The 24,882-nt window shown below is 52.1% G+C and overlaps 10 protein-coding genes across 10 annotated transcripts; 7 read left to right on the top strand and 3 right to left on the bottom strand.

Annotated features, from left to right (window-relative positions):
* Nucleotides 1-206: 206 nt before the first annotated feature.
* EI97DRAFT_432645 (ran-binding protein) lies at nt 207-3,222 on the top strand. Its single transcript, XM_033798209.1, has 6 exons — nt 207-1,222; nt 1,281-1,501; nt 1,553-1,683; nt 1,730-1,985; nt 2,045-2,602; nt 2,668-3,222. Exons 1-6 carry the CDS (start codon nt 564-566, stop codon nt 2,799-2,801), a joined length of 1,959 nt encoding a protein of 652 aa, XP_033654570.1. The 5' UTR covers nt 207-563; the 3' UTR covers nt 2,802-3,222.
* Nucleotides 3,223-3,991: 769 nt separating this feature from the next.
* EI97DRAFT_457765 (uncharacterized protein) lies at nt 3,992-4,753 on the bottom strand (the record flags this gene model as incomplete). Its single annotated transcript, XM_033800847.1, has 1 exon — nt 3,992-4,753. One exon carries the CDS (start codon nt 4,751-4,753, stop codon nt 3,992-3,994), a length of 762 nt encoding a protein of 253 aa, XP_033654571.1.
* A 1,900-nt stretch (nt 4,754-6,653) lies between these two features.
* EI97DRAFT_441796 (uncharacterized protein) lies at nt 6,654-7,590 on the top strand (the record flags this gene model as incomplete). The annotated part of the gene is made up of 2 exons (XM_033799717.1): nt 6,654-7,118; nt 7,192-7,590. The coding sequence occupies 2 exons, from the start codon at nt 6,654-6,656 to the stop codon at nt 7,588-7,590; spliced, it is 864 nt and encodes a 287-aa protein (XP_033654572.1).
* A 649-nt stretch (nt 7,591-8,239) lies between these two features.
* EI97DRAFT_466585 (uncharacterized protein) lies at nt 8,240-10,351 on the top strand (the record flags this gene model as incomplete). The annotated part of the gene is made up of 3 exons (XM_033801543.1): nt 8,240-8,443; nt 8,552-8,625; nt 8,681-10,351. 3 exons carry the CDS (start codon nt 8,240-8,242, stop codon nt 10,098-10,100), a joined length of 1,698 nt encoding a protein of 565 aa, XP_033654573.1. The 3' UTR covers nt 10,101-10,351.
* A 1,446-nt stretch (nt 10,352-11,797) lies between these two features.
* EI97DRAFT_457768 (uncharacterized protein) lies at nt 11,798-13,138 on the top strand (the record flags this gene model as incomplete). Its single annotated transcript, XM_033800848.1, has 1 exon — nt 11,798-13,138. One exon carries the CDS (start codon nt 11,798-11,800, stop codon nt 13,136-13,138), a length of 1,341 nt encoding a protein of 446 aa, XP_033654574.1.
* Nucleotides 13,139-13,904: 766 nt separating this feature from the next.
* On the top strand, nt 13,905-15,371 carry EI97DRAFT_375477 (uncharacterized protein; the record flags this gene model as incomplete). Its single annotated transcript, XM_033795506.1, has 4 exons — nt 13,905-14,139; nt 14,186-15,011; nt 15,061-15,241; nt 15,291-15,371. 4 exons carry the CDS (start codon nt 13,905-13,907, stop codon nt 15,369-15,371), a joined length of 1,323 nt encoding a protein of 440 aa, XP_033654575.1.
* A 1,255-nt stretch (nt 15,372-16,626) lies between these two features.
* Nucleotides 16,627-17,490, top strand: EI97DRAFT_432650 (uncharacterized protein). Its single transcript, XM_033798210.1, has 2 exons — nt 16,627-16,646; nt 16,761-17,490. Exon 2 carries the CDS (start codon nt 16,764-16,766, stop codon nt 17,433-17,435), a length of 672 nt encoding a protein of 223 aa, XP_033654576.1. The 5' UTR covers nt 16,627-16,646; nt 16,761-16,763; the 3' UTR covers nt 17,436-17,490.
* Nucleotides 17,491-18,231: 741 nt separating this feature from the next.
* On the bottom strand, nt 18,232-20,457 carry EI97DRAFT_307002 (uncharacterized protein). The gene is made up of 2 exons (XM_033794575.1): nt 20,213-20,457; nt 18,232-20,161 (listed from the first exon to the last, which is right to left on the bottom strand). Exons 1-2 carry the CDS (start codon nt 20,279-20,281, stop codon nt 18,452-18,454), a joined length of 1,779 nt encoding a protein of 592 aa, XP_033654577.1. The 5' UTR covers nt 20,282-20,457; the 3' UTR covers nt 18,232-18,451.
* Nucleotides 20,458-20,693: 236 nt separating this feature from the next.
* On the top strand, nt 20,694-22,350 carry EI97DRAFT_375495 (uncharacterized protein; the record flags this gene model as incomplete). Its single annotated transcript, XM_033795508.1, has 3 exons — nt 20,694-20,890; nt 20,954-21,626; nt 21,826-22,350. The coding sequence occupies 3 exons, from the start codon at nt 20,694-20,696 to the stop codon at nt 22,348-22,350; spliced, it is 1,395 nt and encodes a 464-aa protein (XP_033654578.1).
* Nucleotides 22,351-23,181: 831 nt separating this feature from the next.
* Nucleotides 23,182-24,298, bottom strand: EI97DRAFT_307183 (uncharacterized protein). Its single transcript, XM_033794576.1, has 2 exons — nt 23,994-24,298; nt 23,182-23,936 (listed from the first exon to the last, which is right to left on the bottom strand). The coding sequence occupies exons 1-2, from the start codon at nt 24,137-24,139 to the stop codon at nt 23,519-23,521; spliced, it is 564 nt and encodes a 187-aa protein (XP_033654579.1). The 5' UTR covers nt 24,140-24,298; the 3' UTR covers nt 23,182-23,518.
* Nucleotides 24,299-24,882: the final 584 nt, after the last annotated feature.

Genomic DNA, 24,882 nt, shown 5'->3' on the forward strand with positions numbered 1-24,882 from the left:
AGTCGGACGTGGAAAGCCGCGCAGTATGCAGATGTCCGCATACACCTGGGCAATCACTGGTTTCCGTCATATGATGGACTCAGTATCTTGGTTCAGGTCGATATTGCTATCATCAGATCCATGGCGGTAGGTGCGGAGAGGCGCCCGCGGTCTCACGTTCGCCGCTCGGTAAGCTCGACCTTCGACAAGCACTCTCTGCTCCATCTTCCACGTCCGTGCTTCCTCGACCTCAACCAAACATCTCCAGACGCCCCAAGAGCCTCCAAACAGCCTCACTCCACTCTTTTTCTGCCTTCTACGATGCATGTCCTAGTAGATCAGGCACTTGAAAACGTGTGCCATATTCGCTGAACCCCCTCATTCTTCGTCCGCTATCTGCCCCGCTCACATCACCGACCCCAAGTCCGCACGTCACCCCCCCAACGTTTGGTAAGCTCGTGAGCTTCCGTTGTCGACCAAGAGCCTACGTACTGCCGCGAACGGCTCTATACAAACACCTTGTCGGCTGTATACCTCCCCGTCTCTGCGACTCTTAGCCCTATTCCTACGCAGCCGCGAGCATGATGCGCAGATCCTCATATGCCGAAGTTGCAGCGGGCAACAGCGGGCCGTCTCAGAACTCCCGCCCTCTACGCGCAGGTGCCTACGCCCACCTCGTCAACAACACCTCGCCAGCGGTTCCGCAGGAGTCGTACCAATCCCGTCACCTATCTCGCTCCGTAGAGCTCCCCGACGCCACGTCATGGGGTACCCGGTACGGCACTCACATGCCTCGGAGGAACGAAACTTCCCTACCCGAATTCTTTATACCCTCGTATCTGAAGGGCTCAAAGTATGCCGACAGGCTCGAGAGGGTGCACCAGGCGCGAGTTGCAGCACAGCGGGAGGCCAGGGTGAACCAAACCTCGAATGGGGGTTCGTTATCGACGAGCGCAAGCGGTGTGAATCTCCCTAAAATGCCACCTACGCATCGGGGTATTGCGCACGAGATTGTTGAGCGGTTACCGCCGAGCGAGGAACCCGTAGACGAGTGGCCGATGGCGTGGAACGACAGGGACAAGCATGCACAGATCGAGGTCGAGGAGGGGAAACGGCAGGTCAAGCTTACGGTGAACATCAAGTCGGCGGATGAAGCGGCTACGATCCGGGCAGATCACTGTGCACCGAAGAAGTGCGGGATTTACTACTTTGAGGTTACGGTAATGTCGAGGGTGAAGGACACGTAGGTTGCCCTGTGTGTATTCATTACATTGGGGAGTCGAGCTGACGGTAACGGGCAGAACCGTGGGTATCGGCCTCTCTGGACCGAAGGTTTCGCTGCATCGGATGCCTGGGTGGGAGCCCGACTCTTACGGGTACCATGGTGATGACGGGCATATCTTCAATCACAATCAGTCCGGTAGGGCATACGGACCCAAATTCGGCTCGCAAGATACGATAGGCTGCGGCATCATCTTCAAGACGAGGCAGATTTTCTTTACGAAGAATGGCTACCCTCTAGGTGAGCTGGATTTGGGCAAGTGCATGCAGGTACCGTTGCTAAACTTGATAGGCACGGCGTTCAAAGATGTCAACACGGAGAAACGATATTATCCGGTTATCGGCGTGAAGAAGAATGGGGAAACGCTCAAGGCCAATTTCGGGCAGGAGCCGTTTGTTTTCGATATAGATAAGATGGTTCAGGTGCGCAGATTGACATCCAGTTGAAGGTCGTCACTGACTCCTGTAGGACGAGAAGTTTGAGATTCTAAACGAGATCGAAAACAGGCCGGTATCTGATTCAACAGATAACGAGTCGGAGAAGTTTGATGAGGCTTCCTTTACAAAAGACCTCATCAGTCAGTACCTGTCACACGATGGTTACGTAGAGACAGCCCGCGCTTTTGCAGAGGAGGTATATGCAGATACGAGAGCACCGGCGGGGACCGAGGATGCCGATACCTATTCGCCTCCCGTGGACGATTACCACGCGATACGCAGGCAAGGTCGGTATCTCTCTGCCAAGTTGACATTCTCGCCGCGGCTAACGACAACCCCCAAACAGAAATCCGCTCAGCAATCCTCAGAGGCGATATAGATCACGCCATCAAGCACACAAACGCCTACTACCCCTCTGTCCTCCGCGACAACAAGGACGTCTATTTCAAACTCCGATGTCGCAAGTTCATAGAACTGATCCGGACAAGCACAATTCTCGCCGCCAAGGGGCAATATGCGCAACAGAAACGCGCCACGAATAATCATGATGACTACGACTTTGAAATGGAGTTGGATGACTACCAGTCCAATTCGAATCCGCCGCACCAGCCTCCACACCACCATCATCACGGCTGGGACGACATCGCCTCCGAAGTCGACGCGCTGGACCTCGATCCCGAAGCCGCAGCAACGCGGTACCAGCAGGTGGAACACGAGATCATCGAGTATGGAAAGGAGCTCGGCGAGGAGTTTGCCAACGATCCGAGAAAGGAGGTCAAGAGGGCGCTGGAGGATACGTTTGCGCTGGTGGCGTACGAGAAGCCGTGGGAGAGCGCGTTGGCGCCGCTGCTGGAGAAGAGGGGGAGGGCGCCCGTGGCGGAGGAGTTGAATGGTGTGATTTTGGGTGAGTTTCTCTTTCTGACTTTTTGCCCGTTTGGATAGGGAATGAAGGGTGCTAATGCAGTGTAGTGTCGCTAGGCAAGTCACCAGCAGCGGGGATCGAGCGCCTCGCGCAGCAGAGCGAGGCATTGGTCGATGTGTTGACCGAGGATGGAGGGGCGGGCGCGTTTCTTCATGTTCGACGGGATTTCTTGCAGCCGTGAGTGGGAATGGGAATGGGCAATGGAAATGGTGGGATTAGTGGATTGGTGTTTCTGGTGCTTGGGGCTCGGTGCATGGTTATAGCACATTTTTTGGCGGTTTAGCTGGTCGAGTTCAGTCTTAGTCTTTTTTTCTTTCTATGCATGAATGGCGATATTGGTGGCCTTGGGCGAGGCCTCTTACCATCAGTACAACGAAGACTGGCTTTGTAGGGTGGCGGTTCAGGTCAATTTTGTGATGTGATGTAGTAGCTAAACTAGATCAACAGGGAAACAAAGACTAAATCGTTATTTCTAGATCGCTAAATAACAGTGAGTGGTGGGGAGAAGTAGCGCTTCTTGGGAAGTTCGTTTTTCCTTTGGTTATGGAAAATCCCGTAGAACTGGGGCTCTGGGGCTGGTGCACTCTCATTAAATATACCGAAACGCGCGCAGTCGGAGTCTATTTAGTAGTCGATTGACGTGGTAATTTTATAATCTATTTTTTTCGTTTTTTTTATACGAAGTTTATGTGATTTCCTTTCCGAATTGAGAAAAAGTCCATTTAGCAGAAAAAAAAACCTTCCTTTCCTTTCCAGTTTCACCCATTTCAAACTTGTACTGCTTCCACGCTACACGTAACGACAACAAAAAAAGTTACAACCCGCCTGGAAAGTTCTGTATAGCAGCCTTATAACGTTTCTATCGTATGTGTAAGGAAAGATTATATAGATTGATTTGATGGATATTCTAAGCATGTAGCTTGTAGGCGCCCCCCTATTCGAGGATGGAAAGTCAAGATTGGAGATTGGAAACCCCGGGAGCCTGGAAACGCCAGAGAAATACTGATTGGAAGAGAGAACTCGAAACTGAGTTTGGACAGGTGGTTGTGGGTGGCGGTGACGGTGGGTGGAAACTTGTTATGGCCAGCATGTAGTCAAGTTTCGGTTCGATTTGGGACCGTCCGCCAGAGATTCAAAGGCCCGCGTCACGGTGTGAAGCGGTTAGCGCGTGGGAGCATTGCGTATGCTCTTCGGCGCTCGTCATTCTTGAAAGGTCGAGAGCCGTAATATTCTGAATCCCAGCGCACTCAGCACCTCGCATTCCCCAATGGGTATCGGTGCATGAGATGTCCACGCCTCCCACTCGCCTACGTGGTGTAATCCGGGCGGTATCAAAACGCCTCGGTTTCGCCGAATACATCGATCCTTCATTCACATCTCGGTCCAATGCACATCCTCCATGTAATCCAGATCCTGATACTTTCTCCTTCTCTTATCGAGCTTGTTCTCCGACCACGCCGACAACGGCGACGAGGAAGACGACGACGGGCTCTTCTTGTTGTCCGTCACCGTCTTCCCCCGGGGCCGTCTCAGGATCGACTTCATCCGCGTAGCGATTCGTTCCAGCGGCGCGGCCGCCGATTGTGCACCCTGCTGCTCTTCTTTGCTGCTCTCACGGCCAGTATCACCGGCATTGTCGAGTTTCTCTTCCTCCTCTTCTGCGGAAGGTGCCCAATACTCCTCCCTCCGCGGCGGCACCTCCTGGCCACTCCTGTAAACAGGATGCGATGCCAACGCCGTCCCTGAACCCTTCCACTCGACATATTTCCCCGCTCTACCCACACTCATACGTGGTGGTGGTGGTGGGTCCTGGCTTGGTCTTTCCTGCTTCACAGGAGCCAACATTTCCCATTCCGGTTCTGGCGGGCTCGACGGTGTGGTCGAGGCCGGCGAGAGTAACATGAGGGTCGAGCCGTCCCAGCCGGCGCCTCCAGTGCGGGGGGAGTAAGCGGGCGTCGAGGGGGCCGAGTCGATGAAGGTGCCGAAGGATTTGGCCGTCATGGGGGGAGACATGAGGGTTGGGGACATGGGAGTCATGGGTGGGGAGGCCGGTAGTAGGTGGGGGGAGGAGAGGGGGAGGGAGGATTTGCCGCGTCTGGTGGCGACGGTGGGTGCCGAGGGGGAGAAGGCCATTGTGGATGTTGAGATCGGAGGGGGATATGATATGACTTGTAGGATTCAGATCAAGTGAGATGACTTTGTGGTGGTGGAAGAGGGTCCAAGATTCAGTGATGAGGGAAGTTAAGAAGCCTCTCTAGGAGGACGTGTTTGCCAAAGATATTTTGTGGAAAGAAAGGTAATGCGAAAGAAACCGATCAGGCTGGCGCGCACGAAGAGATCAAAGAGGGGAAATAAGAAAGCCAGACGCAAACTGCGCCGCAATAACCGACTTGCAAGGAAAGAGAAAGAGGAAAGGGAACAAAAGGCGGCGAAGGTCGTACAAGGAAGTCGTGTCTGCCAGACTCTTGTACTGATGCCTGCAACATCGGACCATTGTTATGAGGAGCAGGGCTGTGTAAGCACCTTCACCGCATGGTCGATCGGGTCTTCCTGGCCCTCCCACTGGCCTGACGCAAGCCAGCGGGTACCAACGTTGTGGTGGCGACGTGGTCCTGCGCTGCTCGAGGAGAACAGTCAAAAGGGACTCGAGCCGCGAGCGGCGCGTTTCAACCACCTTGCTCACAGAGCTGGACATGGCGCGGAAGTCGGAACGGTTCAATGAAACGCGCGGGGAGATACAATGGAGGTGTTGGAGAGCCGGGGTGTTGTAAGCTAGCCCCGATTTGTAGGTCGAGGCGCCTAAAAGCGTGAAAGTCATTGGTAGCTGCAAATAGCCCCCATTGAGCTTGACGCTGCTCATCGAGCTACAGCGGCTCCAACAACGACGACCCGCACAAATTGTGGATCCAACGGTTCAGCTGAAAGCTCAGGTGGCGATCCGATTCCTAGGTCACTCGTTCATGGAGGGCGGGATATTGGCCGCCCAGCGTAAGCGCGCACCTCCAATCATGTGGCGTAGCAGGCACTTGTAGGCCAGACAGGGACGCCATGATATTTCTGTAAGAGCCACAACTGAGTGCTGACAAGGGCAAAAGACGTTCCGAAGCCGGGTTGAATGGTTCGTTGACCAGTTCGCGATGCCTTGATTCCGCCCTGAACACAACCAAGGACTGGCCGATCATTCCAACATATTTCGTCTGTTTACCATCGTCTGATTCGGTCAAGAACAATCAGCCGATGTTTGCATTCTCTTGTCTCAGGTAGGCGCGCTGGTCCCGCGGCCGTCGCCCGCATGTTGTGTAACTTTGGCTTTAGCGCTGAGGATGCATGGGCTCCACCAGGACGCAGCATTGCCCCGGGCTCGGGAGGAGGCCAAAGTCTGTAAAGCGTGGTGAGATCCAGTCCGAACAGTTCAATGAAAAAGCAAGCAAAGGGGCCACTTGTATTCCGGTATGGCAGGTGGTATCTAACGTTTCGTGAGGTTGTGCAAGTTCCACGCTTCAAGGTTGAAGAGTTCCCAGATCGCTAAGTATGCCCAGGCGCCATCTATGCTAGCGTTCCCGTAAGAGGAAAGGCCCAAACAGCCAAACATAACCTCAACTACCATCGTGTGCAGGGCGAGTATATACTATTTCGCACTCCTTGCCTTGAAAACAGAGGAACGTTGATGGAGACCTGCGACGGTAACATCATGCTCCATTGGGGCAGGCCGATGATGACGCGCCATGCATTCCCTGGGCCTGCACCGTACGCGTGGAGTGGACATTCATTCCACCAGTTACTAGGTTGGGACTGAGGAGAAAAGACAATCAATCGCGATGTGGATTGGGGCGAGCACAATCTCTCATTCCAGATATTCCTTGCTTCAAGTGGTACGTGTGCATTCCGACTGGTTTTACACAGTAAACAAGCTCGCGAATCAATGCTTCAGGATCTATATTAGATGAGTGTCTCTGCTTCCACTACTAATATCAACACTCTGTTTGCGGACTACAATCATCGCGCTCGTTCATCTCCCGTCTTTTCCTTCGACATGAGAGTCGAAACTCTTTTGCTCGCAGGCCTGCTCGGCACTGCCTCCGCCCTTAACATCCAGCAACGGGCTCCCCAAAGAGACAATGGCCACGAGCGCGACTCCTCCGCCCGTCTACCGACCTTTAAACCAAAGACGAAGAAACCGCAGTTCTTCCATCTCTTCACCGACGACGACTACTCCGACCCAAGACATCAAGGCACTTGCCCTGGTGGCGGTTATAACGGCGGTTCCATCATTGGTCCCGGTCCTCTTCAGACCATTTCTGCTCCCCGTCCTACCGCGCCAATTGCTCCCATCGCCACCCGCGGGGTAACGAAGAGACAGGCTCTTACTCCGCCGATTTGCCTGAACAACTACGTTATCCGCCTGCAGTACGGAAAAGTTTATGCAGTGCCCTATAACAGGTACTACAGGGGAGACGTCCCCACTTTCTTTGTCGACGACGACACCAAACTCTATACGGTATGTGAAAATAAATCTCCCCCAAAGACGTCTTGGTCCCGAGTCACCTACTGACATACGAACCCCTCCACAGGTCAGCCGGAACCCCCTCCAGTTCTACGTTGCTAGGGACGATGCCTCGCTTCGCTATTCTAGAATTGGTTGGACACCGCCGAACGCCATTACGGTCGGCTTCCACCACCAGGGAAACAATCCCCTCAAGACGGTCACCAGCACTGCCTTCCTCACCTGGCCCAGCACGTGGGGCACATCTGTCAACCCAAACTGGTTCTTCTGTTCCGAAGGCGACACCGGAATCTACCAGGTCTTTGCCAATTTCGACAACTGGGCGGGCGGTATTGGTCAGGGCATCTACCTTGACAAAAGTAAATGCGCTGAGCAGCCACTCGCCGCTGTTAATGCCAATCCATGGGAAGACACGAAGAAGCCTGGGAAGAAGCATGATTATGACAGCGACGATGAGCGTGACTAGCAGAGAAGTTTTGTTCACTGGGCGTTTGGAGGGTCCCGAAGCATGTCTTACCATCCACTCATACTCGTATTCACCTCGTTTTATCCGCGTTTACATCTGCTGCGTCATTCTTCACATCTTTCTAACCTACATTCAGAGTGAAAGTCACATGGTCTAGGTGAACAAGCGCTTCATTCTACTGGAACAGTGTGTTCGCGTCCTCTCCTTTGGCAAAGAACCCCACCATGCTGTTAACAGAATGATCGTCACTTTCACTGAGCTTGTCAATTTCTTAATGTCGTTAAGAATTCAATTAAGATTATTCAATTAAGATCCTTTTGTGAGTCCGCAAAGGTGGTATTAGGCAGGCTGTTATTACGTTGAAGAAAGTTGTAGGCACCTGTTGTGTGGTCTGGGTACCCACCCACACACTACGTTAGTGAACCTAGCGAGTTCCTCTTCGCACTATGTGTCTCAACTCACTATCAGTCCTTCAGAAGGTCAGTGATTCACTTGTCGCCGCTCAAAGTCACCTTCACCTTCACTTTCACCATGCGGCAGAACGTTGTTCCGCCAGTGTATTTTTTGTTTCTCTCACTTCGCAAGACCAACAGCTGCCACCTGAACCTCGTCAGTTTCGCTGCACCATTTGAGCTGTAGCCTGTCAATGATGGCGAGGCCATCGAAGACCCATACCCGCGACCCATCCCTTACAGTCAGATTCTCGAGATCGGATATACTGACAGTCGCTCAAGAGATCTACGATGGCACGGTGGCGGATGTGACGCTGAGTCTCTTCACGATTTGGATCAAGGACGCCAAAGAGCACTATGAGCAGGCAACGGAGCATATTCGAGAACTGGGCCTTGATCAGGTATGCCGTTAGCCACAAGTTCCGCTATCCTTGACGTTGAGAGCGAGTATAGAGGCGTGGATGGCTGTGTATATTCCAGCCGAAAAACAGCACTGATCTCATCCGCAGGGCTATCCCACTAACCGCATTACCAACGATTACTTGCGACAGCTACTTGACGACTGCGCTAGCGTTCGACCAAGGTAAGGGATTCAATTGAAGGGTTTGCACATCGACTTCCACTAAGTAAAGTTCCAGCCCACCGGCATCGGGCGAACTGAAGTCCGTCAGTGGAAGAAACACTCCTCGCAATTCAGGCGCAGCGCCAGCTCCATTAACAACTCGATCAACATCGTATGGTTCCTTTGGTGCGGAATCTAGACCGTCACCTATACGGGAGTTCCCCCCAAATACGCCAGATCGTCCGGCCCCCTTGAATATCAGATCAGCGAGCGGGAGTGGTTCCCAAACCTCCGGCACCAGAACACTGCTACGATCGGTTTCCAGCCCAATCCGTATGCAGCAGGCCGCTCGTTCTCTGCAGTCGAGAGTTCCCCTGGAAGTACTGGAGGCTACGGCGACATTAGCAGAGCTGGCAGCAGCCGAAGCAGCTGAGGAGGGTAAATCCAGGGACCTTGAGAAAAATAAAGCCATTGAGCGATTTATTGATGATCTTCCAGATAAGCCACAGGAGTTCGAATCTGTTGGGCAGCGTCAGGGCAACGAGCTCACAACGCAGAGCTTCACCACAGGCCCACCGCCAGCACTCTTTCAGCGGCGCGCAGGTTCTCGAGCTCGTAGGGAAGCTCAGGCGAGTAGTGATGTGCTGGATATTGCTATCAGTGGTATTAATCGCCCGCTCCCTTTGCGACATGCTCCTCCTCGAGTGCGGAAATCCGAGAGTCCGCCCCAGGGTTTCATGGAACAAAGCCGACGCCTGGATGTTAACACTACCACAGATACGTTTTCGGGTTTGACATGCAGCTCCTCCCCTATTACTCACGTATTAGCACCTGGTGGCTACCGCAGCCCAGCCTCAAATGCAACTCCGACAAGCAAGCCCGTTCAATTGCTCCCACCGCGCCGTTACGCCTCCGAAGCATCGCCTCCCCATTTCCGCGGCCACCTCCTGCGATCCGCCTCCCAACCTGTCCCTGCTCGCATAGGTAATGATGAGAAGATCGAGGGACTGCAAGAGCTCGCAATCCGCATTGGCCCCAACGCTCTGAAACCGCGCACTCTGCCCAGAGCTCGTGGTCCATCTCGCACCAGCTGGAGCACTACCTCAAGCGAATCGTCCCCATCGAAGGAAGTGCCTACGTTATCGTCGACTTTACACCCTTCCCAGGAGAGAAATGATGTGGGCACTTCTGCCCCTGGTGAAGTGCAAGAGGTTCGTTCGAGAATCACTGCGGAATACATGGCGAATGCTCTCGAGCAGATTCGAGCCAGAGGGCGTATTCTGCCGATGGTACGCAAAACCGAGCTCGACGAGGCCGAAATCCGTTGGCGGGAGGACAACAAGGTGTTGAGTTTCAGTTTGTATGGCCGCACCGACGTGTTCTTTACGGAGAAGGATAGGGAGTTTGTCGATTTTGTGGCGGGAGAGCTGAAGGAGGATTTGGGGAAGGTTGCCGGGCTCGAGTGGGTTGCTTTGCTGTTTAAGCGGTTTGATTGACTTCATGGATGATGCTGTGATAATTGAGATAGGGCTGCCTACGACCTGTGTCACTGAAGGGTGACAACGAGAATAGGCTAGCCGGAACACGTGCTCCGATCGTGGGGCATAGTGAAACGAGGGTTACAGATATATGAGCTTCTACAGGAGCGATCATTTACTAGTATCACCCAGTCCGGCAGGACGAAGGTGTCAAATCGTCAGGACAACGGGGTCACTAGTGGCTATTGAATTACGGCAGCTTTCGGGAGCATGGTTATATATCTTAGTAAATTGAGAGCAGCGTCTCATTTAAACTGATCGAGGTGTTTATATCTATCTTCACACGCCGGCAACCCTCACTCCCGAGAAGTACATTCTACGATACCCGCACTTTGTTTCGACATCAGCTCGTCACTGGCACGGTATGGATTTCTCTCCAAGATATTTCTCGGATCTGAAAGTCCATGTAAATGAGCCTTATGGCTAATGAAAACTATTTACGGTGATAATAATTCATTAGCGGACATGCCGCATCCCTGAGCAAGGAGTGATCTTGATGGCGATAGAGAGATGACTGGCAACCTTCTGAGTTTGTGCAATGCCTCCACGGGGGAAGCCATTGAGGTTTTTGTTACCCATTCAAGTTGTTCTTGAACGACACTCATATACATTGAGACGAGTACACAGGACGATAAACAGTTGGGTGCGGTGCTGTGATATGTACAGACATGGCAGCCATACTGTTGACAAATTTGCGAGCTTATACCCGCGCAGGGAGAGAAAGCAGTGGCTTCTCTGAGTTGCTTCCATTTGATTGTAGTTAACTGTGTATTTACTATTTGTTTACGGCTGTTTTGCTGTTTAATTTATTCTGGGCAGCTTTATAAATCAAGATGCACAATCCTTTGTACTTGATCAGCATCACTCCGGCTCCCGTAAGATTGGAGAAAGTCCGCTGTCCCGTTGATTATAAAGCTCGTCATCGCAATCTTCAGAAGGTCTCAAGGAAAATATGCAGTATGCTCACAATCATTCTTTCTGCTGTTTCTTATTTGGAAAAGTCAAAGTCTGAGTCAAGTTAGTCCACGTGATGGACCTCAAGTCGCCTACCGAAGTGCTTCAGATTTCTGCAAACGAAACTTACTTTGCAAAAACTCCGGCTGGATTGTATCTGCACAATGCACTGTGAGCTTGTCTTTGTACAACAAATTTTAGTGCTGCAGACGAAGTCTTTGAAATCTCCCAGGCAGCCAAGCTCCAAATAGCGAGATCGTAAGTTCTATGGACATGGAGATATACATTTTCATACATATACTGCTATTTAAACAAGGTATACCAGGGAGCGGCTCAAAATGGAGTAGGTCGCTATGTGTCTTACCCTCGACAGAACGCTCAGTGTAGCCGACTGAACATTGTAGCGAGTCAGCTTGACTGACACAATGTGGGTTCTTATCCACGAACGAATGGAGGAAAGTCTGCGTTGAGTATTGGCTACGAGTATGTGCAACTATACCGCGGAGGAGCTCACATGTCTTGGTACATTGCAGTCTCACAATGCGAGCATAGGCTGGCCCTTAAAAGCCCTCGGAGCCATTCTGAAATTCCTCTGGATCAACCACAATTCAAGAAATCAACTCGACGAAGCTCTTGAAGAGGAACCACAACACATACTACCCCTCTGACACATTTCCGGTCCGGCTCTCGCAGGTTTCGAAATGCCGGGTCAAGCTGCACCTGTCAGCATGTCCTCCGACGACAGTTCTATCGAAGTGGGTACTGATTTCCACGCAATCCAGGCAATCCCGGACGAGAGCTTTATTGAGCTCCTTGCCCGACACGAAGATCCAACCAACTCTCTTGGCTTGCGCGCGAACTGTCGCGTTGTCAAGCGTGCCCGTGGCTCCTTCAACCTCTGTGTGATTCTTCTGAGCTTCGAGCAGGTTGCATGCGCCATTCGCGTTCCCGCTGACGGTACGCGTGAATTATGGGATCGATACAGCGCATGGAAGTTGCGCAGCCACGTCATGACGCTGAACTTCGTCCGGGCTAACACTTCCATTCCAGTGCCAAGGGTCATTGCGTGGGACGAGACGTTGAACAATGTCATCTCTGCCCCCTATATCATGATGACAGCCACTCCAGGAAAGGAAGCTTGGAAGGTATGGTTTGAGGTGTTCGACCCGTGGGGAGAGCCTGTTTTGGCTGCTGCTGACAACCCTTCGCCTCAACTTGAACGCAAGCGTCACAATATCCTCAGCTCCCTGGCTTCTTACGCTGCACAGCTTTCCCGCTTGTCTTCTCCAGCAATTGGTCATTTGTGCTGGGATGCTCGGCTCGCTCGAGAAGCAGTACTGCTTGGTGTCGGAGCCTCTCGTGTCGCCAACAGCCGCCAGTACTGGCACCTGGTGGAGCGCAACGCATACGACAACGGTATTGCTTCACGTGCCTGCAATAAGTCCTATCCGCTCGGCCTGGAACGGCTCAAGACCATGATCCAGCAGTCCGTCCCCTTTAACCGATCAACAGAGGAGGGAGCTCGTATTGAATCCTTCGTTCTCAAGCATGTAGATCTGGATCTACAGAACATTCTTGTCGACGACGAGGGAAACATTACGGGAATCATCGACTGGGATAACAGCAAATTCATGCCTCGGTGCATTGGACCTGCGTCGCTGCCCCTCTTTCTGCAAGAGGTTGGCCACATGGACACTTGTCTCAGCCGCCATGCGAAGATACGGTATCGCCATTACTACGAGGAGTACGCACGGCAGGACTTCTTGAACCAGAATCCGCTGACTGGTCCAACCCCGGGCCAGGGCGATGTTATGTATACTCGCAAATCCTGGTTGTACGAGGCAGCATATCGATTGTTCGCCGTGAAACCTCTTTACACGGGCGAGTTACTGGAACTTCTCTTCAAAGAGATTGTCAAGCTTGAGCCTGGGTTCCGTGACCTCCATTACATCACGATCCTCAACAGGTTAGGTGAGCAAACCCTCGACTATCCTTTGCCAGTGTTGTTGCAAAAGGCCATAGAGAGGCTTCTTGAACCATGATTGCTTCCTCGAAGGTACCTATGTTGGAACCCTCGGGAAATACCTGCAAGTTAGATACTGCTAATCATCAAGGCACATGTTTTTCACTTTGATAATGATATGAATAATACAAATTGATCATTCTTCTCTCCTTATAGTGTTTTAGAAGTCTATCGAAGCTGGTAAGTGTGATTCATTGATTTCCATGTCAACTAACTAGGACTGTTGCTTTCTTCCGTTAAACGCTTCCACGACCTAACTCTCCTACCTAGTTTCGGTTAGGACAAGCTGCAGCAAGTGTAAGGGCACTGAGTCACGGTATTGGAAGCAGGCATAAATAGCCGTGGAATACAAAAGGTAGAGTTTGCCAAGTAGGGAAACCTCGACGACATGAGGAGTGAGGCCGGTTCGAATAACCGTGTTTCCAGATCGGTGACTAAGCATTGCCCAGATTCCGTTCGGACAGCCGCCTCCAACGTTGCACACGATATCTTGCGTCCTCCGCTCTCTTTAGGAAATGGCATTCCGTGTTCACGATTCATATGGTATCAACTCCCCCTGCGGAAGTTGGTTGAGAGAGGGGGATGCGTGGAGTCTCACCTGCGCACGCGACACCGGCGTTCCTCCGTCTTGATCAATGACGTATACCAAGCGACGCCGCCCGTCACACCAGACACAACGCCAAACGGCGTGGTGTATAAGACGGGTCCCGGAATGACTGGCTAAGCGGTAATTCTGTCCTTCTCCTTCATTCATCAAATTGGGTTCTCCGCCTAGGGTATTCGCCATGGGCAGTGCTTCAGAACTTGTCATTCCCTTCCTGGGAGCCCTTCAGGCGGCTGTGTCGGTGCTCTTGACCATATTTTATGGCGTCGTCACTGCTCAATTCAATCTGCTTTCGGGAAAAGCCGCCAAAGAGGTATCAGGTCTTTGTGTGCGCATGCTACTTCCTGCGTTGCTCATTTACAAAGTTGGTTCCGAGCTCCAGCAAGGAACGGCCCTACGTTATCTGCCGATTCTCAGTAAGTGATAGACATTTACTTCGCTCCTTCAACTAAATGGGACCAGTATGGGCAATCGGGTATAACCTCCTTTCGATCGCAATTGGATCCGTTGCTACGCGTTTCTTCAACCTCCCGAGCTGGGCCACGCCGGCCATGGCATTCAATAACACGACGAGTCTCCCACTCCTCCTGATTCAATCCCTCGAAGCAACCGGTATCTTAAGCGCCATACTTAGGCACGGCGATAGTGCATCGGATGCAGTGTCGAGAGCTCAATCATACTTCCTGATCAACTCCACGGTAAACAACTCGCTCACCTTTGCGCTCGGACCGAGGCTACTACGTCCTGGGGATGAGGACGCACCGGATGAGGAGGGGAACAATGAAGGCGGTGAGCGTGGCAATCAGGGAGATCAAGACGGACAACAAGAGCGGTCTCAGACTGATGGATACGACGATATCATCGATGAGCACACAACCCTGCTACCACGCCACAATGTCCGTCGAGCCAATGCAGTTGGCTTAGATACATGGAAGATAGGGAAGGAACAGTGGGAGCGCCTTCCGCAGTGGGCCCAAAACTTTCTCGGTACGGCATATATGTTTGCCAACGGACCCCTGATTGGTGCAGTTATTGGAGCCTTCATCGGCCTCATTCCTCCCCTTCATAAGCTGTTCTTCAACAAAGTCAGTGAGGGCGGGTATCTCAATGCCTGGTTGACTACCAGCATCAAGAATATTGGCGATCTCTTCGCTTCATTGCAGATCATCGTAGTTGGCGTTAAACTGAGCCAGAGTCTGCGCAACATGAAGAAGGGAGAAGCAAGTGGCGAATTCTCATGGAAGGGCTTCCTATTCATCACCTGCGTAAGATTCCTGATCTGGCCCGCGTAAGTACTGGTCCCCCACTTTTTGCGCACCGAGCTCACAATCTTCTAGTGTCAGCATTCCGGTCATTTACTTCACGGTGACGAAGACTAGGTTACTCAATGCCGATCCTATGCTCTGGTTTGCCATGATGCTTATGCCGACTGGGCCCCCAGCTATGATTCTGGTTGCTCTGGCTGAGGTCAACGGAAGTCCGGAGAAGCAGAAGATGGCCATTGCCAAGTTCCTCACGGTAAGGAATCGCATTTAAGAGACAATAAACAAGCTAATTGGCGACACAGGTGAGCTATGCAATCACGCCGCTGATTTCTTTTGCCGTCGTAGGAGCCCTGAAAGCCTGCGAATCGGCTTTAACGACTTGAGGCAGCGCCTCATCACCCACACAAGGCCGTTGGGGTTCCCGAGGCGACCTGTTAAGAGTGGAGTCATTCCTGTGAGGTCGCTGTGGTCTTGGAACGCTCCTAGCGTACCTGTCATAACGACAGCATTCCATGCTCAAGTGGGACATCCAAGTAAAAGGGGAGTTAAGAGTGTAGAAGCCGGGCAGTGGTTCCGCAATAAAACACCCGGTAGAAGGGACGAATGAGGTCCCTTACTCTTTAAGAAACGTATACACAAGAGGAAACAAACTCAGTACATGCTTCTGGTTCTCTGTCATCGAACAGATAAAGATAGAGTGGAGCGAATTACCAAAAAAGCCCGATCAACTGGTAACCTGGCACGGCATCCATGTGTACGCCGTAGGATACAAAGGTTCTTATTAGCATCTAAGTCTCCATATGTCTATGGAAGTGACGAAATCGCTTTCCATCACCTCGAATGAGGGCAGATTCAGGATTTTGTCGTAGTCGATCTCATTGTCCTGGCTCCTCATGTACAAGACCTCTCAATGTCTATGGTCGGACAAGGTTACTCGACTTTTCTAAAAAAGCGAATCTAGACCGTATACAGCATTGTCACTCGGAGTATTCAAAGGCGGGGTGTCTGAACAACCTTGAGAAACAAGCGGACGCTAATGTGGGGAAGTGAGGGGCTACCTAGGTTACAATGGAAATAAGCGGGTATATCCTTATGGCGCAGCAGTGGCGATTATCTGCGCTTTTACCATCAAAACGCTTGGCTTAATATTGCTCCAAAGAGACATAAGGAACCTAGAACTCGGACAGTGAAAGTAGCCATGTTCATTGTCGAATGCAAGGGTACTCCCTACGAGGTACCCAACTCCTTTTTCCATCATTCCCCTGGTATACCCACCGCAACCCAATTCACACTCATATCATTCATCCCTGAACCTAACACACACCCCCCAGATAGGCCACCAACACGGCACCGCCGCACGCCTCCAAATCCAGCGCAGCATCTCCTTCTACGCCTCGCTCTTCCAGAAAAACTGCCACCAATCCTGGCCTAAAGTCCTCCAGCACGCATCTGCATTCGAAGCCCGCGCCAGAGAAGCATGGCCCGCGTATCACGAAGAGATGCGCGGGATTGCCGACGGCGCGGGCGTAGGACTGCTGGATATTGTCGCGCTGAATGTGAGGACGGAGATTAATATCGGTTTGTTCAGTGATGGGTGTACGAGTTTGGCTTGGGGGAGGGAGGGATGGGGGAGGGTGTGGTTGGGGCAGAATTGGGATGTATGTATCATTCTCGCTCTCTCTTCTTCGGTATTTTCTTTCTTCACACTGTCGTTGGAGCGAGTGATGGTCTCGAATGAAAACTACGAAGAGTGACTGACATCCCTCCCCAAGTGGATGGCCGCTCAAAAAGAAAACCTCATCATCACCAAGATCAGCCAACAGGGCAAACCCACAATCCAGCAAGTCACCGAGGCAGGCATCATTGGCAAGATCGGCCTCAACTCCGCCGGCGTCGGCACTCTCCTTAATGCCATCCGCGTCCACGGCGTAGACCCTATGCGACTGCCTGTGCATTTTGGTCTGCGCATGGCGCTGGAGAGTAACTCGGCGTTGGAAGCAGTGGAGAAGCTGGAAAGGATTGGCATGGCGAGTTCGGCGCATATTCTGATCGCCGATGCGGAGACGGCGATAGGCCTGGAATTCACCAAGTCGACATTTGCTAGATGTTTGCCAGACGAAACTGGGCGGATTGTGCATGCGAATCATCTGCTATTAGAGCATCCGCGGGAGGTAGATACGGTGTGGCTGAAGGATTCATTGACGCGGGTGAAGACTATGACGGAGATATCGGCGAAGCTTATCGGTGAGAAAGAGCCAACTTGGGAGGAACTCAGTCGGTTGTTTGAGGATGAGAGTGACCTGCCCACGGCGATATGTCGTGCTGAAACGGCGGAGAGTGGAAGCGGGACGTTATTTAATATACTGATGGATCTGCGGAGTAAGGTGGCTATAGTTCGGATAGGGAGACCGGTCAATGCGGAGGAGAGATTGACGCTGTCTTTCTAGTCCCTCCTAGAGAATATCCGAAAACCGCATACCAGACTTTGTATCGGATCGGATGCGCAATGCACTTCAATGTGCTTCTCACATCATTGTACAAATCACATAACTGCACTTCGAGGCGAGTCGGCTGTTCTGTGAGGCACTACTACCCAAGTCAGCCACTTGTATCAAAATTACTCTGGAGCTGAGAGGCACCTAAGGTTGGACCTACTGTATTCGCATTCGAGAATTGCATCTTCTACAGCAATTGTCCCTATCATCGGGCATGGGATCCTGCAGCCTGCAGAAGGCTCGACTTGCCGCAAGCCTTGCGGACTTCGGTTACGCATGATGCGGTGGCATGCCGCATACGAGTTCTAGCCAGCTGAATCGGACACGTCAATCACTGCGATAGCCATGTCGGCCAGGGCTTGCAGCATCTGCCGCAAACCGGGGAGGTTGTTCCGGTGCCACTGTTGCGTACTTGACACCTGTTTCGGCCAAGGGCTGTTGTACAATATGGTGTTGGCTGGATGTGTGATCTGTTGAATCGAAACGAAGACTTTGGACAGTGCGAAAAAATGGTTGGAGAAGCGACATTCGGAGTATCGCTAGGAGTGGGGAGAACAGAACCAAAAGCCCAAGCGGAGAGAAGGTGATGGAACTATACACGCAGAGAAACCATTATTCCCAAGCGGGAACTGCCCACACCAAGAATAAGTCTCCGCAAATAGGACCGCCTTGATAAGACGTTGGTATGGAATGATCAAAACCAAGAAAATGTCCAAGAAAATGTCGGTCTTACTGCGTTAGATATAAGAGTATGCAGTATATCAAACTTGCAGATCTTGAAGCAGCTTAGCTCCCCTGTGCAGGTTGAAAGTCCAGAGTCGAAGTTCAGACCAAACTCCTTGTACTAGTCGTTGTGGGACTGAGGTAGGATCGAGAAGTCGCTGCGTTGCTGGGAGTCGCAGCGAGTGCCTCGTAGTTATAATGACAAGGAGGACACGCCCCAGCTGCAGAGTACACCCAAAGTCTTCTCACGTTCCACAGCTCAGGGCATTGTTTTCTCCGGGGTACAGATGCAGAAACTGAAAATATTCTCTCTTAACCGGTGCCAGTCGTCTTTGATACTCCTCTTCGCAGCGTCTGGTGTCTGGCCACCGCTCGGCGATGGCTAAGAAGAATGTTGGGAAAACTTCCATCCAGGTCTCCACCTGAGCAACTGGATATCTTCCAGCAACCTCCGATTTGCAATGCGATAGTGCCTGCAGGAATACAAAGGCTGCTTTGCGACAATAGTGGACAGGGTGGAAGACGTATTTGATCTTAGCCTGCTCGGTATTGTGTTGCCTTAGGCAACCCTCTGCGATACGGACAGAGCTTTCGAAAGCTACCAACCAATTCTTAGTAGTAGGGAGCGGTATCCTCTTCGACGGCTTATAGAGCATCATGTAAACATATGGTAGCATGAAGTCGGCATAGAGCACCAGTTCGTTCCATGCTGGCGTTAAGTCGCTGTACGAGTTTGCCCGCGCCGATTGCTGAACTTCGTGGTACCACTCCTGAATAGATCTATCGATCTTCTGCATCCATTCTTCCAATGCGCTGAACCCTTGCGGAAGAGGCGCATCCTGCTCTAGCACCGACACGATGTCGGCCTCAATCTGTCGGAGAAGCCAGATTCGCTTCGATGTGGACTTAGACGGGGGTCCATGGAGATCGATGCCCTCTTCTGTGATTGAGATATCATCTACCTCGACGGGAAAGGCAACTTCATAGTCCCGTATAGGAAGGTGTATCGGTTGCGAATATATTGAACAAACAGCAACCTCCGTTTCCCATGCGACCCAGAAAAGCCTCCTCCTCATATCCCTTTGATAGTCGGAGATGCATGCTTCAATTGGCAGCTCCTGGTGCAAGCCGAGATCGATCACTGCTTGACTAATTAAGCCCATCAACAGCCATACGTCGCAAATGGCTGGGTTGAAGAAACTGTACTGCGTCAAGAGCAGCATCGCTTGTAGTCCGCCTATATCGTTCGTCGCAACTTGAGGCATCCATTGTAATGCGTACTGAACGAGAGCGCAAGCGTGTTTATGCGCTCCTTTCTGATTTTCTCTTGCCGCAGTTGACAGAGATATGGCCAAGATTAGCGAAACGATGTAGCGGTCTCGCGGACTTCCACCCCCTGGCTTGATGTTTCCACCATATACAGAGTTGTATGCATCGATGATCTCGGTGCTATGGTAGATGGGATACTGGGGGAGGATACGGTCGTGGTAGTTCTTGAGAAGCCCAATAGCTTGTTTACCGTCGAATCCATCTAAGCCTGTGGCGGACGGCTGCGGATTCAGGATGGATTTGGGATGGGTTGCATTCAAGTCAGTACCTCCAATTGGGGGCAGCTGTGTTCCCACCACGACACAACTCGGAAGTGGTCTGGCTTGGGTAATCCCGAGGAAGGAAGGAGTGATGTCTTCCATTACACGGTTAAGGAGACAGTCCGCAAAGGTACTCCTCTCGCTCAGGCTATCCCTGCCATTGGGCGCCGCTGGAGAAGGAAGCGTAGATGCGGTCGGAACGTCTCCGCTTGACGTTGAATCGGTGCCAACTTGAAGCTGTCTGATGCGGTCTTCCAGATGGTCGGCTAATGAACGAGGCACTTCGCGCTGGGTGGAAGAATCGAATCCGACGCACTCGACGCCGGCAGATTCACAACGCCCGCAGGCAGGGATCTTGCTATCACACTGGCAGCTGTTAGTCATTCTGAGGCGTATGCTTTGGTGGAAGAGTCGCACTGATAGTTTTCTTTTGCGACATCTGGCGCATGCCAGTACCCTACGGCGGACCCTGCGGCTGTGCATCATGAGGGAGCTTGCACGAGTGCTGGTAAGCTTCGTTGGGTTGTTGTCGGCATGTCGATGGAAGGAACCAAGGGCGGGGGATCAGGTAGGAACGAGACATGGCAGTGCTTGAAAGATGGTGAGTTGTGATTTGGGGCCGCTGATGGGGCAAGCGAAGGGTGTGGTTACACAGTACACATGGATAATGATTGTAGCATGGATCCATCTGATGGACGTGCCACTCGTGAATGCTAGCAGCTAGCCCCTCCTAAACAGGTCTAGTGGCCGGCTAGCGTCCCGTCTCCGCGCGCGTCCCTCCGCCATCTTTTGAACTTCAACCTCGCATCTGCCGGTGATACATAGTTGCCTTCAACATTCTCCTTACCTGAGAAGGGGAACATGTAGCAAAACGTTTCACTGTGGCCATACCAGAGACATGAACACTACCCCCGACACTTCTTCATCAAGCGATGCCGACCTGGAATCGCTGATCCAAAGTCTTCCAGCATGCCGCCGATGTCGCGATTGCCGCCGAGGCTGTGATACGCTCCTCCCGAGTTGCCGGCAATGCTCAAAGGCCAAAGCTGAATGCGTCTTCTACGACCATGGCAGAAAGGAGTTCATACCCAGGAGGTGGGTGGGCATCACCAAGCCGCTGCAGCCACCACCTAGTGACTGACTCCTTCCAACTTGCAGTTACATAGCTAAGCTTGTCGAGGACGTGCAAAAGCTCTCCTCAGTTGCACAGACTCCCAGTTCCGTCATAACGCCTTCCACCATTGCATCTTCATCAACCGCAGAAGCAGCTTCAGTCAGTGCCGATGAGCATCTCCATAGCCATCATTTCGTCTACGCCAGCGGGAGTTATAGATACCTTGGTGCCAATAGTTGCCTCCTCAGATCACCCAGACTGCAAAGAACAGAAGCCTCCGTCCCACTCATCCCCCAAAGCGAGGAATGGGAACAAGTGGTCAAATCATGCACAAGGACGCAGGACCTCGTCCGCACTTACCTTGATGTAGTGCAGCCTCTCTACCCTGTACTCGACTCAGGCCTGCGATTTTTGGCACCTCAGCCACCAGAGGATTTGACCAGCGCTGACCTCTTTGCGCTGAATATGGTCTGCTCGATAGCTTGCTACGTGATGCCCGAGTATAAGCGCAAAAGGGATCCAAGGTGGCACTGGAGTGACTTAGGAAAGCTGGATTTCCATCATTTCGCCTGCAAGAAATTCCGTCTTCTGGCGCAGAACTACTTTTCTAAAGCTGCCGAGTATTTAGAAGCGTCGACCATGGAGAGGAGTATTGTCACCCTAAGGTCGGTCATGTTACTTGCCATCAATAGCCTGTTCGACCCACAAAGCGGAAACGTGTGTCAACAGATTGCGCTTGCGTCTCGCTTGGCCCTAAGTTTGGAAAGCCAGCTCAAGGCAATCGAACCGCAAGACCGGTCCCCTGAAGATGTTGGCATACTTCACAATATCCACCTTTCCATCTTCAGCATTGAGAATGATGTGGCTACTACACTGGACCGGCCTGCGCATTTTCCCGAGCCGGTACGTATCGAAGTGCCCTACCATGGCTAAACCTGACTGGTTGCAGGAATCTGAATTATGTTTTGATAAGAACAAGCCCGCCCGGTACCTCTGCTCATTATTCAGAGCCCAGCGCCGGTTCCGCAAAGGTGACCGTTCTGTCCTGACGCTTCTGCCCAGACTGGACGAGACCGATGAGCTAAGTCGTCATCCTTGGTTACGCATTGTCCTCCATCAAACGCATCTCCTCATGAACCCTATTTGGCAGTGTGCCTGGTTTGTTCTGGAAGCGGTTGTCAGCCAGGGCGGTTTTCACACCTTCCTCACCCCACATTGGGTCTACCGTGCTGGATGTGTGCTACTCGATAAAATCAACGAAGTCTACTTTGAATACCTGGCACAGCTCTACTCGAACGCACTTGTTGCATTGGAGCTCTCCAGCGTCAAGTGGCCCAACGTAAGCCTATTGAAGGGCTCCCTAGTAGACCTACTGAAGACGATGAAAACCAAGGCCTACTGGGGGCACAAGGAGCAAACTTATTTCGATTTGACGTTATAGCTCAGTGTCGAGGCGCATCCGAACCTCCTGTTTCATCCTTTCGACACCCTAAAAAGACTGTGTTCCACAGAATCAAGATGGCAATACCTCGCGCCGAGCTCGGAAGACTCTATCAATCGTTTGCCACCTAACTGCGCCGTGGCAGTTCAAGACTTACAGAAACTTCATTACTACAGTCACATATTCGGGCGAAAGAGAGATCTGTTCGGGCTGTGTGCCATCTGGCTGCCCGGTTGATATATTATCGGTTCTGCCCACACCTTACCACAAGTTGACTCTCGCAACGGAACCATCATGCAAAGCACATCATATCCTGGACGAGTTATCCACTTAGCACTGCGAGTAGTTCTGACTAGTTCTATTGACCGGAGACACCAGACGGATAAGGCCCTCGTGGCGTTTTCGTGGCCGACAGCAATCCCGTCGACGCAAACCCGACCTTGACCCGATACTAAATGCTTGAGCCTCCGCTTTGGATGGCAGTGCGGACGGCATTGGCAAAAGTCCTTCTTCTTCACGATCGAACCTACTAACGTTCGATATCTCAGCAACTGATATCAACTCATCAACTGCACGATTCGTGCAGGAACCAGCACTGCTCTGGCAACTGCAGAAATGCTTCAGATTCTCACCGCTATCAAATCTCCTTATGGTTCGTACTATTTCAATGATTGACGACCTGAAGTTGAGGTTTCCACACGATCGAATGACGTTATCGGATACTTAGGAAATGCATCTGAGGTATATATTGGTCTTCCCTTAGTCCTTTTGTCCGCCTCCTTCACAGGCTCTTGTCTGGTCGCTGGGAGATTGACAACACCGTATTACCGAGTGCTATACTATCCCCAACGCCGTACCTGAAGGGGAGTCAGGTATGCCACCTGTTGTGACTTGTCCTCTTCTTCTATTCATTCCCACTCGACACTGTCCACTCCTGCTATGCTCTTTCTTCACGGTCTGTTCTTCCTTCTGCACGAAGCGAGTGTTGAGAGTACCGCGGTCATCGGTACCAATATGGACTTAGGGATCTGCCCTTCTTGAGGTTAACACGCTCACTGGTCTTGGCTCCTCACATCGCCCCATGTCGACTGGACCTCTGGACCATCTTCTATCCGGAATCCATCTAAGGAAAGTTATGTCGTAATTCGTAACCCACTCCTCCTCTCCCTTATTGCACCTCATAAATCTCCATGGCGCGCTGCAACTCCCGGATCTCAGTCCTCCCTCCATACGCCTCCTCCAACCTCCTATTCCTCTCCGTCTCATCCCGTGCGCCACCTCCCATCCTCCTCGCTCCCTCGTCCGCCACCCCAAAACTCATCATCTCGAATGCGCGCTCCATATCCTCGAGGCTATTCCGGGCACCATACGCTTCCAAGAGCTGATGATTGCGCTCCTCCAGGAGGCGTTGCTGAGTGAGGTATGCTTGGCGGTTATGGTGCTCGAGCGCATTGGCAATGGCGAAACCGATGCGTGAATTCGCAGCGGGGAGGGTGACGGTGCGATTTTGGGTGGGAGGAGGCGCGAAGAGAGTGGAGGGGAGGGAGGCGAGGGTCAAGGCGAGGACAGCCATGGTGGGGAGGTACCTAGTCGTTCATATGAGTTCAGGGATTCGGAGCGGTATGAAGAAGGGAAAGGCGTACCACTTTGCTATACGGCCGACTCTGGGGGTAGGATTTGGGAGGCTGGGAAGTTGCGGTTTGTATTGGAACTGAGGGACTGCGGCGCGGGTTTGGAGGGTCGTAGAGAAGGGGCGGGTGCAAATGTGGCGTGGTACGCGAAGAGGCATGATTTTTTGAGGTCGAAGGATTTGAATTGTAGATTTCGATAGAGTTGAGTCGCGCTTGGTGTGGTGATGCGGAGGGCTTTGAGATATACACACGCGTGGGCTTGTATGTATGTATTCCGATATGGTGAAGTAACAGTCGTCCTCCTTTAAGACAGACAGTTATTCCAATAACGTTATTTAACTTTCGAGGCACTTCCGTAAAGCGAATGTCAAACCTCTCCCAACAGAGGCACCAAGGCGGAATATATGTCCTCATTCCTAGGCCTCCGTCAGCCTTCCCCGCATATCACCCCACAAGCCACGCGACCCTCCCAGCTCCATGTCTCCCCAGCTACGCGGCAAGCATCATCGCCAGGGTCGCAACATGCAACATCAATCACCATCATTCATCTCCGTGCCTTCCGGGGCGCGGACCCAACGCATGCGAAACCCAACAAGCCAAACACAAAGCAGGGACAGTTTTATTATACAGAACCCATCACCCGGGACCTCAAATCACTCCACCTATCACGCTTCACCTTGCCTCAGCCCCAGCATTCACCGTTCCGAACCATTCCCTCCCGCCGACAACAACCGCAGCAAAGCAGCCAAAACCACGCCCCAGAGTCCGTCATACCAGTCCTTCTCGGCCGCGCAGATAGTCGCGGCTAACGGGCACAAGGGAAGGGAGTGGCAGTGCCGGATTCTGCAAGGTGTGGATTGTTGCGGGGCTATGCTGGGAGAATGGGTAAGCGGCGGGAGGG

Source organism: Westerdykella ornata, assembly GCF_010094085.1.
Source record: "Westerdykella ornata strain CBS 379.55 unplaced genomic scaffold EI97scaffold_8, whole genome shotgun sequence".
NCBI classification, from domain to species: Eukaryota; Fungi; Ascomycota; class Dothideomycetes; order Pleosporales; family Sporormiaceae; genus Westerdykella; species Westerdykella ornata.

Coding starts and splice junctions, on each gene's coding strand:
- EI97DRAFT_432645 (XM_033798209.1), top strand. CDS start 564: ATGCGCAGATCCTCATATGCCGAAGTTGCAGCGGGCAACAGCGGGCCG. Junction 1,223..1,280: donor ATGTCGAGGGTGAAGGACAC/GTAGGTTGCCCT, acceptor GGTAACGGGCAG/AACCGTGGGTATCGGCCTCT. Junction 1,986..2,044: donor CCACGCGATACGCAGGCAAG/GTCGGTATCTCT, acceptor ACCCCCAAACAG/AAATCCGCTCAGCAATCCTC.
- EI97DRAFT_432650 (XM_033798210.1), top strand. CDS start 16,764: ATGGCCGCTCAAAAAGAAAACCTCATCATCACCAAGATCAGCCAACAG.
- EI97DRAFT_307002 (XM_033794575.1), bottom strand. CDS start 20,281: ATGATGCACAGCCGCAGGGTCCGCCGTAGGGTACTGGCATGCGCCAGA. Junction 20,162..20,212: donor GTCGCAAAAGAAAACTATCA/GTGCGACTCTTC, acceptor AACAGCTGCCAG/TGTGATAGCAAGATCCCTGC.
- EI97DRAFT_307183 (XM_033794576.1), bottom strand. CDS start 24,139: ATGCCTCTTCGCGTACCACGCCACATTTGCACCCGCCCCTTCTCTACG. Junction 23,937..23,993: donor GTCGGCCGTATAGCAAAGTG/GTACGCCTTTCC, acceptor ATGAACGACTAG/GTACCTCCCCACCATGGCTG.